Raw genomic sequence first — 15,269 nt, forward strand, 5'->3', positions numbered from 1 at the left:
GTGAATGACAAAGTCCATAGTGGTGATTGTTTGAGGTGATTTGAACCACAGGAAATGATATGGTCATTTGCTCTAAGAAAAAGTTTCAACTCTAATCTGCAAGCATGTGTGCAACCTGTCCCTTGCCTGTAGCCTTACTCAGTCCAATGTCCCTCTCACTTGCCTCACTGCTGCCTTCATTCAGGTCCTCGGGAGCTCCTTCTACACTGAGGACTTGTACACCTAGTAGTTCCTCTGTCTGGAATACTCTCTGCTGCTTTGCCAGGCTGATTCCACTCAACCTGAGGATCTCCGTTTAAAGTCTTTTCCTCAGGGAAGTCTATCCCAACCTATTCATTCTCCTCCCAGGGACGGATCTTCCTGTTAATACGCCCAGATAAAACTCTACTTTTCTTTCACACCATTGCATACCACACATAACTGTATTGTAGAAGTTACAGCGCTAATTATCTGTAAAATGTGTTTCTCCAGGATAGAGGAGTACAAGAACAGGTCTGGCTTTCCTCCCTATCCTATCCTAGGTCCTCAGGGACTTGCACATACCAGGATATTCTATAAGTATTCGTTGTATGAATGAAATTTAAGAATCTTACGTGTGATAGCTTTTTCCAGCATACATTTTAATGTATAAAGATATAAAATGTGATTTAACAGATAATCTAAAAATGGCATATGTTAAAATAATGCAAATGTCCTTTCTAAAGTACACACATGAAGCTGTGTCTATCTTCAACCTCTCCTCAACCCTTATTTGATCTCTTGAAATACAAATCTAAAACAACACAGTTGAAGATAGGCAAAATACTTAAATATTTCTTCAAGTATTCTTCTGTCTCATAGAAACGAGATAACTGAATCCCTTATTTGAAATAAAGAAAAGTTTACTGGAACTTCCAAAAGCTAAATATTACAAGATATATTACAATTTTCCATTAAAAAGACTTTATAACAGGAGTGGAGATAGTGATAAATTTTCTAGAGCCAACAGTGAACTAATCTTATGAATGTTAATTATAAATACTCAGTGTATATACACATTTCCTACGGGAGAAGTGGAAAACAAATTCAATGATTTATTTTCCTTTGGACTTGTGACAAAATCTGCATTCACACACTTAAAAAGAATTGCTCTGGTTTATTAGCTGCTGTAAAAATGACAATCACTGGTATTCTAAAAAGCCTTACAACTTAAGAAAAACAAGTCCCCTCGCTTGTTCTTTCCCTCTGCCCTGGTCAAGGTTATCCCTTTTATCTTTTCATAAAACAAGTCTTGAGATGCTCCTCTCTTCACAACATCTTACAAATCTCCATCTAAATGCCTCTTGAAGGAAGACTTACCTCTCACCCCAGCTGACTGAGTCCACCCCAGTTATTCTTTCACTTTACTATATGTTTCCCTCAGGGCACAACATTTATCACAATCTGTACTTCGGTTGACCCTTTGTTTACGATCCTCTGCCACCACAGGAACGTCACCTCCCTGAGTGTAGGGATCTTGGTCACCACCCCAGCACCTAACTCCCTACTGCAATTGTACATTTTCCAAACTGAGAGGAACTGCCGAATATGAATGTCGTGTTAATAAGCAAATGCCCACTTATCTCCTAGTATTTTTGGCAGTTTTATCCGATTATTTACATTACCTTCTGAAAATTGTTTTGGGGCTTTGTTTTTCATAAATAAATTGGAAAAGATATTGCTATTACAGGACAATGGTAAGCTCAGGACCAGGTGTCACAATTGTAAAACAACACACACCAGTAGGCAAATAGTACTAGGACACCCAGGGAGTCTCCCTGTTCTAGACCAACATTCCAAGGGTAGATTCTAAACAAATACAACGTCAAGTGGAAGAAACTGGCCACAAACGGAGGGAGTGTGAGACTCTAAAACGTCCCACACAAAGACTCAGTCAAATGCTTTGGCCACACTAAGCGCTCCCACCACTCTGGCAGGCCTGCTCCGGGGACCAACCCAAGCCAGCCCGGGTGGGTCCCCCCCCTCCCCCGTCCTCCCCACCAGGCCAGTCGCCACGGCGCGCTCCCCCCTCCGCCTCCCGGTCCCGGCCCTTGTCTCCCCGGCCTGGATCCGCCGGGTCGCGGTCGCCCTCCGGGCTGTTTTGCTTGCGGGCTGTCAAGCACAGAAAACCCCCCAAACTCCTGATCTTGTGTACACTACACACTCTGATACCCGACAGAGCCAACATGGCAAACCACAAACTGACACTCGAACGTTCCTCGCTCCTCCCAGGGCCCGAGCCCCGGCGGCCCTGGCCTCGCCCGGCCTTCCCCTGCTAGGGGCCGGCTAGGGGCTCCGGCCGCCGCTGCCGCAGGGCGGCTGAGGACCCCGTTCCAGCTTCCCGAACTACAGATCCCAGGGTGCCTCTCGGACTCCCGCTCCCTCCCTCTCTCGCTCCCTCCCTCCGTCCGCTCCCTCCGCCCCCGGCCCTTGTTGTTTTGGCTGGAAGCGCTCCGGCGGAGTTTCAGAGAAAGTCTGGGCAGAAACCGGAGCCGGCCCGAACGTGGGAAGGGGAGGAGGAAAGGAAGAGGGAACCGGGAGGCTCGGCCGCTCTGAACCTGCCGCGCGCCCCGCGGTGGGGGAGGCGGCGCGGGAGGAACGTGAGGGGACGGGACAGTGGGGTCGGTCCCCGGAGCGGAGCAGCCGAGTGCCTCGTTCCTCCGCCGCTCCCCGCCCTCTCCGGCGGCGGCGAGAGCGGACCCACCCTCCGGCGGGACTTGCGCCCTGCCCAGCACCCGCCGCCCAGCGACGCTCCGCATTTCGCCGCCACCGCGGCGGCTCCCTGCGTGGCCCAGGACCTGCCCTGCGCCTGCAGGAGACCCTCGCGGTTCCCCTTTTCCCTCTGTCCGCCCCCCCGCCGTTCCCCGGGCGCCGCGGGGAAGTGACCCACCCTCTCCCGAGGAAGGGGAAGGAGAGGATCGCGCCCGGCGCGCCGAAACCAAGGGGCGAGCCGGAGTGGGCGCCGCGCGCGGGGGCATTGTGTGAGTGAGTGTGTGTGTGTGAGAGAGAGAGAGAGAGAGTGTGCGCGCGCGTGCAACGTAGTGTCTGTTTCCGAAAGCGCCTGGGGAGGTCCTGTTCCTAGGGGGCGGAGCGCAGGGGACCGAGGCTCGGCTCCGTTCAGGGGCAGAGTTTTCGCTGAGCCCGAGCGCTGCTGAGGCGGCCGGCGGGACGGCGCGCCTGGCGGCTAGGCGGGGCGCACTGAAAGGCCCGGGCGCCCTCGGCCCGGCAGCTGCCCCTGCCCCGAGGTGTCGGCCTTGGCGACGCTGCCCGCTTCTGTTCACGTCTGCGGACCCGCGCGGGAGACGCTCGGACGCGCACAGGCAGTGCGCCGCGGAGCCCGCGCGTCCCGTCTGTCCCGGCTGCGCCTCGGGAGAGCCAGGTTCTGGCCGCTGCGCCGCCGGCAGGCGTCGGCTGCGTCGGGAGCGCGCCCGCCCGCCCCTCCGCTGCCCGGCCGGGAGCCGGAGAGGCGCGCACCATGAGCGGCGGCGAAGTGGTCTGCTCGGGATGGCTCCGCAAGTCCCCCCCGGAGAAGAAGTTGAAGCGTTATGTAAGTAGAGCTTCGGCCGCCTCTCCTTGGGCCTCACGGCCCGCACCGCTGTCCTGACGGCGCGCGGGGCTGGTTCTTCAACTTAGTCCCCCATCTCTTTCCCCTCGGCCCCTTCCGCGGCAGGCTCGGGACCGAGGCTGTAAGCTCACGCCCTGGCCTGCCTCCACTTTGCCGGCTTTCTTCCTCCAGATTCCAGACGGCCTGCTTTGCGGGCCTCATCGGCCCGTGGGAGGGCCCGGCATTTCCACCTAATGCCTCCTGCATGTGTTTATTACTCCTTGTAGCAGAGGTGAGGGGAAGAGCATTCTTCTTTCTTTATGTTTGCATTTAATCATCATGGGGCTGCTGTATACTGAATTTCTCGCAACCGAAAAACCGCTGAGGTTTTAGAACTCCGCAGCCCTCTCTTTGGTCCGCGCTCTCTCTCGTTTTTCCCCGTTCCTCCTCCCCCCACCCCCCCACCCCGAGGTGCGGGGAAACTGTGGACTGTGGACCTGAGAAGTTGGTATTAGAAACCAGCATCTCAAATCCGTGCAGAAGGGAAAGAAAAGTTGTTACGCGCCCTGCCGTTTGCTTAGCAGGGTTCGCATTTTCGCGGTTTTGAATCGAGGGACGGTGGAGTTTGGCCCGAGAGCCTTGGCAATTCGCTGCGAGAGGAGGGCGCTGGGGGGAGCCTGGCGGCTGGTGTCTGGGCGCCTTGGACGCGCTGTCAAGCCTCGCAGGAGGGGTTACAGCTGAGGCCAGGAGGATTTCTGTGTGTTGCGGTCCTTTCCCAGGCCACCAGGGTTACTTAATGGCATTGGTGTAATTGATACAAGATGCTGATTATGTGTTAAACCATTTTAGCTGTTAAGAAAAATATTCCTTGAAAGAACCAACCTGACTCTGGTGGACATCGATGTCCTCTTCAGGGATCTAGAATCTTATCCCCTTCTCACCCATTGGTTCTTTTGTCGCTGCCCTTTGCAAAGGAAAGAAATGACACGTTTGTCCTGGCGTATGGAGCCAGTGTTTTTCTAATAAAATGTGTTTTCAAAAGCAAAATGTATGCCTCCTTAAATCTAAATTTACTTTAAGGGGCCAGCACTTCCAATGGAACTTGATTCTTGTTGAAGGATATCTACACCCAGTATTAGAACCCAAACTAATCTTATTAGTCACTGCTTGGTTAGTGAAGTGCAATATTTAACTTCACCAACTCACCAGTGAGTTTCTGGTTCACTCTCTGCTGAGCATTTGTTATAGGCAGGTAATTCTCGTTTAAGAACTTGATGCCACGCATCCTAAGAAACTTCTCCAGAAATGTGAACCCTTCCAGATCCTGTCTCTTGACTTAATCACAGTTTCCTGAGTGTTCTGGTGAAGATGCTAACTTTATTCCAACACTTGTGGGACGCCGTGGTTCATTTAGTTTTTTAGTTCTAAAAAGAAGGTTGTATGTGTGTGGGAAGAGGGAGTAGGGAGATAGGTGTGTTTGTTTTGAGAGGCACAGTTTAGGAAACACACAGACCTAAGGAGGAAACTCAAGGACTGTACATTTGCCTAAATAGGTAGTGATTATAGAGACTTAACACATTCTTTCACATGGTTGGTTTATGGCTCTCTCAAAAGATGCCTACCACTGGACTAGGCACCATAAGATTAGAAAATACAGTAGGAAGGAAGCCCTGCCGAGTGAGCTTGCAGTTTAATGTAATATAATTTAGGAAGAAAATCAGCCAAAAAGATTGTCTTAGCAAGGACAAAGAAAATGAAAAGTCCCAAATAAAAATATATGTATTATTTCATTTGATCATTACAACAGTTTTATGAGGTACGTATTATCTCTGTTTTACAGATGAGAAAACAGTTTCTGTAACCAGAATGTGCCACAGACAGGATTTGAACGTAGATCTGCCTAACTGGGCTATCAAAGGTTAATGAATCATCTAGTTCATTTCAAGTGGAGCTCAGACTAAGTCATCTTTAAAGCTCCTTTCAGTTTATAACTTTCTAGGAGTCTGTGAATATTCGTTGCGAATGCAAGGAAGAAGCGAGTTGGGGATAAGCTATGTAGTGCTAAAGAAACATAAGACCCTTCAAGCAGCTTTCTGAGTCTACGGAGAAATGAGACAAGAATATGTGAAAAAGTCAGCCAACAACATAAAGTGGTTTCAGATTGTGTGCCCAAGCTGTTATTTATTTATTTATTTTTAATAGATGTTTTGAGGAACAAGCTCAATGTCGTCTGAAACCATGGGGATGCTTTAGAGAGATGGAGGGCTCTCTAAATTGTTTTCAACAGGGGGAAGAATATGCCTAACAGCTTGGGGGAGGTGGGGTTTTCTTGCCTGGCTGAGCACTAGTGTTTTCTTTATACACGGATATGGCCCAGGAAGACAGTGTGTAGGTGGCTAACAGAATTTAAGGGGTCCCAGAGGATGACTAGAGTGTTGTAAGTTATAATGAGGCCTGTCTTATAGTTTAGCAGTCAAGTTGGTTGCCCAGAAGTTTTTGACATTTCCAGATTATTGATCTTTAGGCTTTGGTATCCAGTTCAGATTGTTTTTGCTAAAGCAGTTTTGACCCTCAAAGACATACATATATTCATGCATTTCCGATTTTTGTTTTCTTTTCATGTAGAATCTTTATGAAAACAAAGGGTAAAAGGAAACATTGTTGGCCATCCAGTAGACAAAATGTTGCTTGATAATAGTTTTTAATGAATGGATTTGCTGTAAAAATTTATCTTGGATGAGTGGTACTGTAATTGTTAAACAAGACATCGGGAGTTTGAACACTGATTCTTTTGGGAGCATTTGGCCCATGGGATTTTGACGGTTGTCTCACTGTTTACAGTATTTACAGGGTAGTCCAAATGTCAATTAAGATGATACTTAAGGGCTTTTACATGACAAAAAATTTGTTTTAGTTTTTATCTTTAAAGTCATCTTTTGTTATGGCTCCTGTGCATTCCATTTACAACTCCATTTTATATTTACTGTTTCATAGTCAACTCACACAGCATTGTTTTCTTTGCACACTAGTGTGTTCCTCTGGTCTGAAAGCTTTTCTTAAATTTCCTAGAGAGACTGAAAGGGACATCAAAAAAAGAGAGAAAGCCTGGAGGAAGTGTGTAGATTCCCTAGCCTTTTCATCTCTTTTTACTTTTTTCTATATCTGTTTGCAAAAGGGTAAGAACCTCTTCTAATATATTTCATCCTCTGAATTTTTTGAAGTCTACTTAAAGTGGAGGTGAAAATGTCCATGCTTTCTTTCAATTTTGCTAGTGCTGTGTTTTGTTTTTTGTCCTGTGTTGTATATTAAACAGCTGCTTTTTTACTTTAAGGACCTGAGTGGAAACATACAGATCACCGTCACTAGGGTTACAGAAAACAAGTAAACTCTTGGTAGTATGCACTTAACAGTGGCGCTCAGATTTTTAAAGAGTTATTTCAAGACAAGGCAGCCATTTGGAATAATGGTAGGATTTTCATCAGGACTTGAAATTTCAGCCAAGATAAAATGTAAGTCTGAAAACAAAGGATTGATTTAAGCCAGCTGGCTATCACTGTATCTCTGCAGGAGGAGCTTCCCTATGGCCTGCCTCAAATCTGGACACCAAGTTTGGGCTCCTCCATGGCCCAGCTGTCAGCATTGGGCAGGTGTGCAATCTCAGCAGGAGAACCTGCTTCTGAGGCCAGACCAAGGTGGCCTGTGAGCTGCCAGCCAGCCTGGGAGTAAGACCTCGGCCAGTTCCCGGGTGTGTAATCTGCACCCAGCTTGGGCTCCACTCTTCAGCTGTCAGTTAATAGGATGGTTCTTGTCCGGACTTCCAGAACATGCCCCTGGTTTTGGAATTGGGCCTAGAAACAGAAATAGCCTCTTCCTCTGGGTGGGCACCTGACCTCTTACATGGAGGAGAGGGGCACAGGCAGCCAGAATTACCATGCCCTTGTTCGAGGACAGCCCAGGATCTGTGCTAAGCATTAGGTCGCTGCTCAGTAGTGTCACTACAGCAAATGGGACTGTGATGTCTGTAAGCTCTTCTGTACTTTTTTTTTTTTTGCAATTACCAGTAGCAGTCAAGGGACCCCGAAGCTTTTGCTTACAGTGACTGAAGGAGCATAATTATTCTGTTGAAGGAATTTTTATCTTGAAAACTTCAGGATAGTAAACGTCCGTTCAAATTCTTAATGTTTTCTTTTTACCTTTTCTCATGTGGTAGAAACACTGTTTCTGTTACCAAAGATCATCAACTACCAATTCCATTAAGCCTTCATGATAGGTAATGATAGTTAATTCTTTCATTGTGCCTGGACTTAATGATGAGTACAAAACTCTCCATGTAAAACTTGCTGAATTCCTAAATCTGATTGTTGTCTTTTGGGATTTAAAATTATCATTGGGAAGTTGTATCAGTTTGGAAGGTAGTTTTAGAATTCTGATGTTTTGAAAATTTGGTTTTAAATTTTCTAAAAAGATCATCTTTGAAGAAAATACAATAATATGACAAGAGTTATACTTGGATAATCTGGTTGACAGCTGTATTGGTTATTTCAGTGTGTTGTGCGATTATTAAGTCTGCTTTAAAAATAAGGAAAATAAAATGACAAAGCACTTTTTATGACTAAATTCCATATATATATATATATATATATTTTTTTTTTTTTTCCTTAAGTTTACTTTCAGTAATCTCTGCACCCAGCTTGGGGCTCCAGCTCATGACCCTGAGATCAGGAGTCGCATGCTCTTCCAACTGAGCCAGTCAGGTGCCCCAATAGAATTCCATATTTTGTAGTCAACATAAAAAATATGTAGATAAGGTCTTGATAATTTGCAGATTGAGGAAGTTTAAGAGGTGATAGATTCAAAACACTGAGTGCCGTCACTCCTAATTTTCTCACAGAAACGAACACAGGAGAAGGGACATCACAGCAGGTAGACTACTACTTTATTTTTGAAGGATTTGGAGTAAATTGTGCTACTGTGGAAGGAACCCTGGACTGAGTGTCAGGACCCAGGATTGGACTTGACCTTACCATTGTCCGGGTGATACTTTGACCATTCTGACCTCGGTTTCCTGATCTGTAAAATGGGGAAGGGGCATGCAGATCTAGATTCTAAACTCTCTTGTGGCTTAACATTCCTTAGATACTTCCTTGAAGTGAGAGGCAGAGGGGGGAGCTTCTCAGTAGGCCTCTTTTTTGGGAAATAAATTTTAATTTTCTTGCTCATCTTAAATAGTTTAGTGAGTGTATGAGGAACTGCTGAAGCAGAGGTTCTTTGGGGACCCTCCAGCGTTTGCCTTAACAGAACACAGGTGCACGGAGTACAGGGCTGTGGGGTTGCTGGAGTGTCATGGTGTCCCCAGTACCCAGAGCTGTGCCTGGCTCAGAATAAGAAGTGCAACAAATATCTGTTGACTGAATAAATCAACTGGTATTTCTGGAGTTTTTGTAATTTGTCATGTGTGGAATACAATGGAGGGAAAGGCCCACTCCCTGCCCTCAAGGAGTTTCTAATCTATCTGTGAAGACAAGCTGTAAATGCACTGACATTTAAATCGTTTTACAAGACATATGTTATAAGGCCGTATATGATTACTTGCCAGTTGAATGATTCAGACAATAATTGCTTAAGAGGTCAGACTGAGAGGGGAACGGAAAGGGGCTGCCAGGGAAGGATTCACAAACGACTTTTCAGGCTTTGTTCTTGGAAGAACTGAGGTCTTGCTGGCAGAAATAGCAAATCCTAAGGGAAGCCTGGTTTTAGAGGAAGAACAAAGACTTTGTGTTGAGTTTAGACATTCTAGTGAAGAGAACAGCCTCAGAACACCTCAGTTTCAAGCATGGAGTACGGCTGTCAGCTGTAAAGTCTATAGTTTGAGAAGTTTCTGTGTCTGCCATGACCTAAGGCTCCTGATGGGATCCTGACCACAAGTGAATATTATGTGTCAGACAAGAAACAAACAAACAAAACAACTCGTTTGGTCACCTGAACTTATTAAAATTCCAAGGGACATGTGTTATTTAAGAATTTCTTTATGTCTGTTTTGAGCTAAATAATTCATTCTGGCAAGCATTTAGTTTACAACAGAGAGGGAGCATGTTCTGGTGGGAGGGAGAATAAAAGAGCCTTTGATTCCTTTGCTCCTGAGTTCCAGCAGGAGGGCCAGCACTGCCTTGGGCTAGTGTCTTATTTTGGACTTTGGAAGCCATCTTAGCCCAGCTGTGTGAGGCCAGCTAGGGCTGGAGGAAAGAGAATAACGCCATTGGGTCTCATTAAACCCCCTCTGACTGTTGTTGATGGAGGGGTTTCTCTCATTTCACATTCCTCAAATTAACATGGTGGCTAATTTCCACCAAGTTAGAGCTTCATCTGAATTTGCCATTTGAACTTTGGCTTGAAGTCACAACGTTTCTGTGACTCCTTTTATCCCAGTCTATGGACTTGAGTACAGGAAACTTACCAAGTCACAGGTCTCTTTATTCTCCCCTCTTTGGCTATAAGCACAAATAAAATTAGCATTCTTTTCTTCTTTAGATTACTCCTGGGGAAAAGTGGTTCTTTGTACAGTGGATTTCCACATCCATTAAATAAGTAGCCTCTTCAGTTGCCAAGTAGATGGCTGGGGGGTCTTAACTGAATAGTAGGTGGCAGTTGAGGCCTGCGGAAGTACTGGGAAAAGTCACTTTCGTCACTTTGACCGTCCCCGACTTATATGTGTAAGCCCCTTAAATAATACAAGAATGCCTTAACTGGAAAAGAGAATCTTTTATATTTTCAGCAGTTCTTTTATTCATAGGCGCAAAACTCTCCCTAACTGAAGAGAATAATTCTCCTTGCTGAATGCATATGAAGTAGGACCTAACAGCTTTTGACTCTCTTGCAGCCTGCTTTGTGAAAAATAGTTAACGCTGTGCACCAAAATGCATGTGTGGTTGTTATCTCTGTTACATTAGCTCTTGAAGTGTTCTGATTACAACTTGTAGCTGCCAAGCCCCGTCCTGCAGTATTATCTGGAACAAAAATTTTCCATGTGGTTGTTTTTAGCAGAGTTGCTATATGCAAACTGCACGTGAAGATGTAAGTTGCAAGAAATAGAGCTTCTAGAAGGGGAAATGTGAGTTATCTTAAATTTTTTCTACCATTTAATTGTTCTTTCCTTTATGTGTATGTCAGAAATTTTTATCATATTTCTAAACTGAGTTTTATTTTGATATACTGGAAAGAATGCCAAATTCACCATGAGTTTTCTTATACTGGTATTTCTTTTTTCTCTCAACTTTTTACTTTGAATTCATACTTGGCCTAAATAATTCCCTGTGTTCCAGAAGGAAAAAAACAAATGGCTGCATTGTTCCATGAATTAAAAACAATATACGGAGAGTCCAAATATTTCTTTTCAATGTAAAAATCTTAGGTCTTTTTTTTTAAAGGAAGAAAAATATTAAACTTTCGCTTTAACTATCCTGTTCATTGTTCTTCTTTTCCCTTTTTTATTTTTCTTTGACTCGTGTAGTTTAATTTTTTTTTTTGAAAACAGTTTTATATGTTCTTTAAGAACGCCACACATAGAAAAAGAAAACATCAAAATTCCATTTTACATTTCAAGAGAAAAGGGAGAGGAGGACCTCTATAGTCTGAAGAGGGGGGGAAATGTCAGTTGACACCGCAGCTTTGTACATTACTTTCCTGTTGCTTGGTTGAGTTGAATATTTGTCATTTGCCTACAGATATTTAGTTATTATACATGAAGTAAGCAGGTAAATATAATTTTAGGCAAGGTTTGCTTCTGTGAAATGAGGACATAGGATATTAGCTCTCAGGAGAAGGTTGAGAACTCAATCTGTTGTTGTTTTTACTTTTGTTTTGTTTTTATTTTATTTTATTTTAGTAATCTCCAAGCCCAGTGTGAGGCTCGAACTCATAACGCGGAGATCAAGAATCGCATACTCTACCATCTGAGCCAGCCAGGCGCCCCTTTATTTTTTGTTTTTAATGCATCAGTTAGCCAGTTGCTATAACATTTTATTTGCAAACTTTTTAAGTGGGAGAAAGGTAAAAGCACTCTTTGTCCTGTGACTCTCTATCTACCCTCTTGCTCTTTTCTCTTTGTTTTCATTTCTTTTTCTGTAATGTAAGCCTAGCCACCAGTATCACAGATATTTGTGTTAGAATCTTTACAGACACATTCTTTCATCTTTTCTCTAAAAGGGGGGAGTTATTTCTGTCTCTGTAATGTGGTAATCAAGACTAGGAATAATAATGTTCCACCCAGCATGTAGATTGTTTTCCTCTCCTGAAATGCAGTTTTTGGTTACTGCTGTATTGGGAAATGTGGTCAGGCCACTTTCCGAGTAGCAGAACTCCTCCCTGAGATGACTACCTGATTAAAGAATTAAGTACCTGGTGTGCTTTCTCAGTTCCAGTCCATTACATATTCCCATTAGTGCCTTGGCCAGAGTCACAGCAGCCAAGATGAAAGTGCTTCTGGTTGGAGGGATGACCAGTTGATTAGCGGGAGAGAAGTTTTAATCTTCCACTCTTGAAAGAGAAACACTTGGTAGAATGCTCCCTCCAGTGTTTTGAATTCCAATGGCATTAGGTAGACCTTGAGGAGGAATGATCACCTCATTCAGTTAAGGAGGTATTATTTGAACCCCCTTCCCTCTGGCAAAGTTATAATTGACCCCAAAGTTGTGTAGGAGTATTAAATTTTACAAGTTCTCCTTGACAGTTTCAGGTCTGAATGTTTGAAGTGTTGAGAAAAGGTAAAAGGAAATACTGAACTAGTAAGAATGCAAAGTATTTGGGAAGGTAATTGGATCCTAGTGATGCTGTTACATAAAACCAAAGCCTTCTGAGTAATCTTCACTGGGTATATAGGTCATTTATCTCCGAAGAACAGGGTGCAAAATTAAACTGGTGCTTTTGAACAGTATTCCTTTTTTTCTTTTTCTTCACTTAAGTAATCAAAAAAGGAAAAGCAAGCCTAATATATTTTTATATTTGATATGTTTTTCTAGATGATTTTCATAATGACCCACAGTATACACAGTAGAAGTTACATACACATGATCTGTTTACAAAGAAAATTATGGCTTCAGTTATCATTCTTTAGTGTTTGTAATAGGATATTAGTTTCCAGAGGACAAAGATGGCATTTGTTCTCTGTGTCTAAAGGTACGGTGTGGTACTTTGCACGATCTCTTGAACAACATGACCAGATAGTTATAGAATTTTAAACCTAAAATTATAAATCATCGAGTTCAGTGTTTTTCAACCTTTCTAACCCATTTCTCTTTCATGTGTTGTTTGGCTCTCTCTTGACTTTTTATCCAGTTTTTCTTTCTATGATTTGCATTACCAAAACAAGCTATATTGCATATCTTTCCCAATTACACAAATCTCCTTCTTCCCTAGTCAAGAATCCAACCTCCTCATTTTACAGGGAGTGAAAATTAGCCTCCGGGAGACTAATTGATTTGTCCCAGGTCATACATGTTAACCGGCTGTTCTGGCAGAGCCAGATCTCTCACCCCTTGGGTCAGATCCTTCCAGTCGCTGAGGAAATGCCTGCTATGAACAAGGGACTATGAAGAATTCAGAAGAAGAGGACCAAGAGGGCTCTGTCTCCATCTTTTAGGAGTTTATATAGGATTATATAGCTTATACATAGGATGCACGTAGTACTGCAAATTTTATTATGATCAGTGATGTTCGAGATAGGACTCTAGAAGAATTTAGCAGAAGGAGGTGAATTCAGGGACTCTGAGAAGGCTTAATGAAGGTGGTTAGAAATTTCTCACCAGGATCTTAAACGGTGGATTCCATTTTCAAAGCTGGAGCTGGAGTGAGACTCTTTCTATTCCTAAAAAGAGTCTAGACAGACTCTTTTTTTTTTTTTTTTTTAAAGTAGTCTCCACTCGTGCTCTCTATTGACCATACACCCTTAAGATCAAGATTGCATGCTCTAACGACTGAACCAACCAAAACCCCCCCAGCCAGACTCTTGAGTGGGTTTGTACACTTGGCTGCTTCAACCTGCCGCTCGTTTCATAATGGAATAGAGCCTGTGTCCTTTTCCAATACCTTTACCTAAACAGTTCCCTTTGAGGTCCCCAGTGACCTCCTGGTTGCCAGATCTAGCAGAACGAGATTTGAACTTTTTAGTTCTTTTCATGGAACTCCTGACTACATTGATGGAGAGATGAGCAGTCCCTCTTTTCAAAATCTTTCCCGTGCTTTGCTGATACCGGGCTCTGGTCTCCTTATGTGTGGGAGTTCTTCAGCATTCTGTTGCCAGCCCTGCAGGGCCTCTTCTCCCATCTCATGCTGTTGGTTGCCACTTCATCCTATGTGAGTTCATGAACCCCTTTGAAAATTTGATAAAAGGTCTGGGCTCTCAGTTTCTGTAAACTCTTCCACACTTACACATAATTGTTACAACCTTGCATTTTTCCTGACCTTTAAAGCCCGTCTCTGGATCTTAAATGGCCTTGAATTATACGATGATGATTCAAGGGCATTATCTCAGTCTGTTTCTCACTCCACGTCTGTGGAGCTAACTGCTTAGATCCATAACTACTTAGCTCCCCCACAGCAACCCAGCCTCAGCATATCCACAGCAGACCTTATCGTCCTCTCCCTATACCTGGTCCTCTCGCTGTTCCCTCAGTCAGTCGCTCCCCCGTCCCTTGTCCAGAGCTGTTTTGTGTTGTCCCTCCGTCATTCTCCATACCCAGTGACAAGTCCTATCAGTTTTACCTCCCAAGTACCTCTTTGAGGGGCCCCTGCGTGGCTTAGTCGGTTAAGCGTCCAACTCTTGGTTTCAGTTCAGGTCATGATCTCAGGGTCGTGAGATCGAGCCCCCCATGCGGAGCTCCCCTCTGGGCATGAAGCCTGCTTAAGATTCCTTCTTCCTCTTCTTCTGCCCCTCCTCCCCACCTCCCTATCCCCCCTGCATGCGCTGCGTGATCTCTCTCAATCTCTCTTAAAAAAAAAAAAAAAAAGCACATAAATACCTCTTGAGTTAATCGACCTCTGCTACCTAAGGTACCTTTGCCTTTCTTCTGGATTGCTGCAGTAGCCAGTGGCCTCTCTCCTTCCATTCTTCCACCCCCCCAACCCCCCAGACTGTCTTCATTAAGGCAGCCATGAAGGCCTTCGGAAACACAAATCTGAGCATACCACTCCCCAGTTTGAAGCTGCTCTGCCCCAGTTCCTTTGGCCTTAGGAACGCCCAAACCTCTTCTCTCAGTTTGCAAGGCCCGTTGTGATGGGTGCCTGTGTGCGCCTCGCAGAGTATTTGTTGCTGCCTTCAAACTCCGCTTCAGCTGTATTGAACTTCCACACCCCGCATTGGCCTTGTGATCTGCCAGTCTGGCCTTTGCGCTGCTCTTCTCTTCTCCCGGAATTTTTGGTCCTCCCATCTGCCTTCACAACCGGGCTAACTTCTGCTTGTTCTCTGCCCCTAAAGCCTCCTCTGAACTCCACCACTCTCACACATAATAGACACAGTGGGCTGCCGGCATCTGTTCTATCCTCCTTTGATGCTCTTCTGTTTCCATAGCATGGCGCCTGTCACACCTGATCATACATGCTTGTTTTAATTTCTTACTGCCCCTTCGGATGGCGGGGCCATATGGTGACTTGTGAACCCCAGGTACTTTAGCCTTCATGGTCCCCCCCTTCCTCTATTAAAAAAAAAAAAGAAGAA

The 15,269-nt window shown here is 44.7% G+C and overlaps 1 protein-coding gene across 5 annotated transcripts in view; it reads left to right on the plus strand.

Moving 5' to 3' along the window:
- The first annotated feature begins 2,469 nt into the window (after positions 1-2,469).
- The window catches only part of GAB1 (GRB2 associated binding protein 1), a 125,430-nt gene continuing 112,630 nt past the window's right edge, over positions 2,470-15,269 (plus strand). For 2 of the 5 annotated variants that reach the window (XM_073892297.1, XM_025874249.2), the window contains exon 1: positions 2,471-3,565. In XM_073892297.1, the coding sequence (XP_073748398.1) occupies positions 3,494-3,565 (72 nt within the window). In that variant the 5' untranslated portion in view covers positions 2,471-3,493. Of the gene's footprint in view, positions 3,566-10,603; positions 10,671-15,269 lie in introns of those variants that run through there. The other 3 variants (XM_073892295.1, XM_025874248.2, XM_073892299.1) reach the window with 3 other exon arrangements.

The sequence above is a fragment of the Callorhinus ursinus genome, unplaced genomic scaffold (genome assembly GCF_003265705.2).
Source record: "Callorhinus ursinus isolate GAN/ISIS: 27379988/994484 unplaced genomic scaffold, GSC_fseal_2.0 scaffold4, whole genome shotgun sequence".
Lineage (NCBI taxonomy): Eukaryota > Metazoa > Chordata > Mammalia > Carnivora > Otariidae > Callorhinus > Callorhinus ursinus.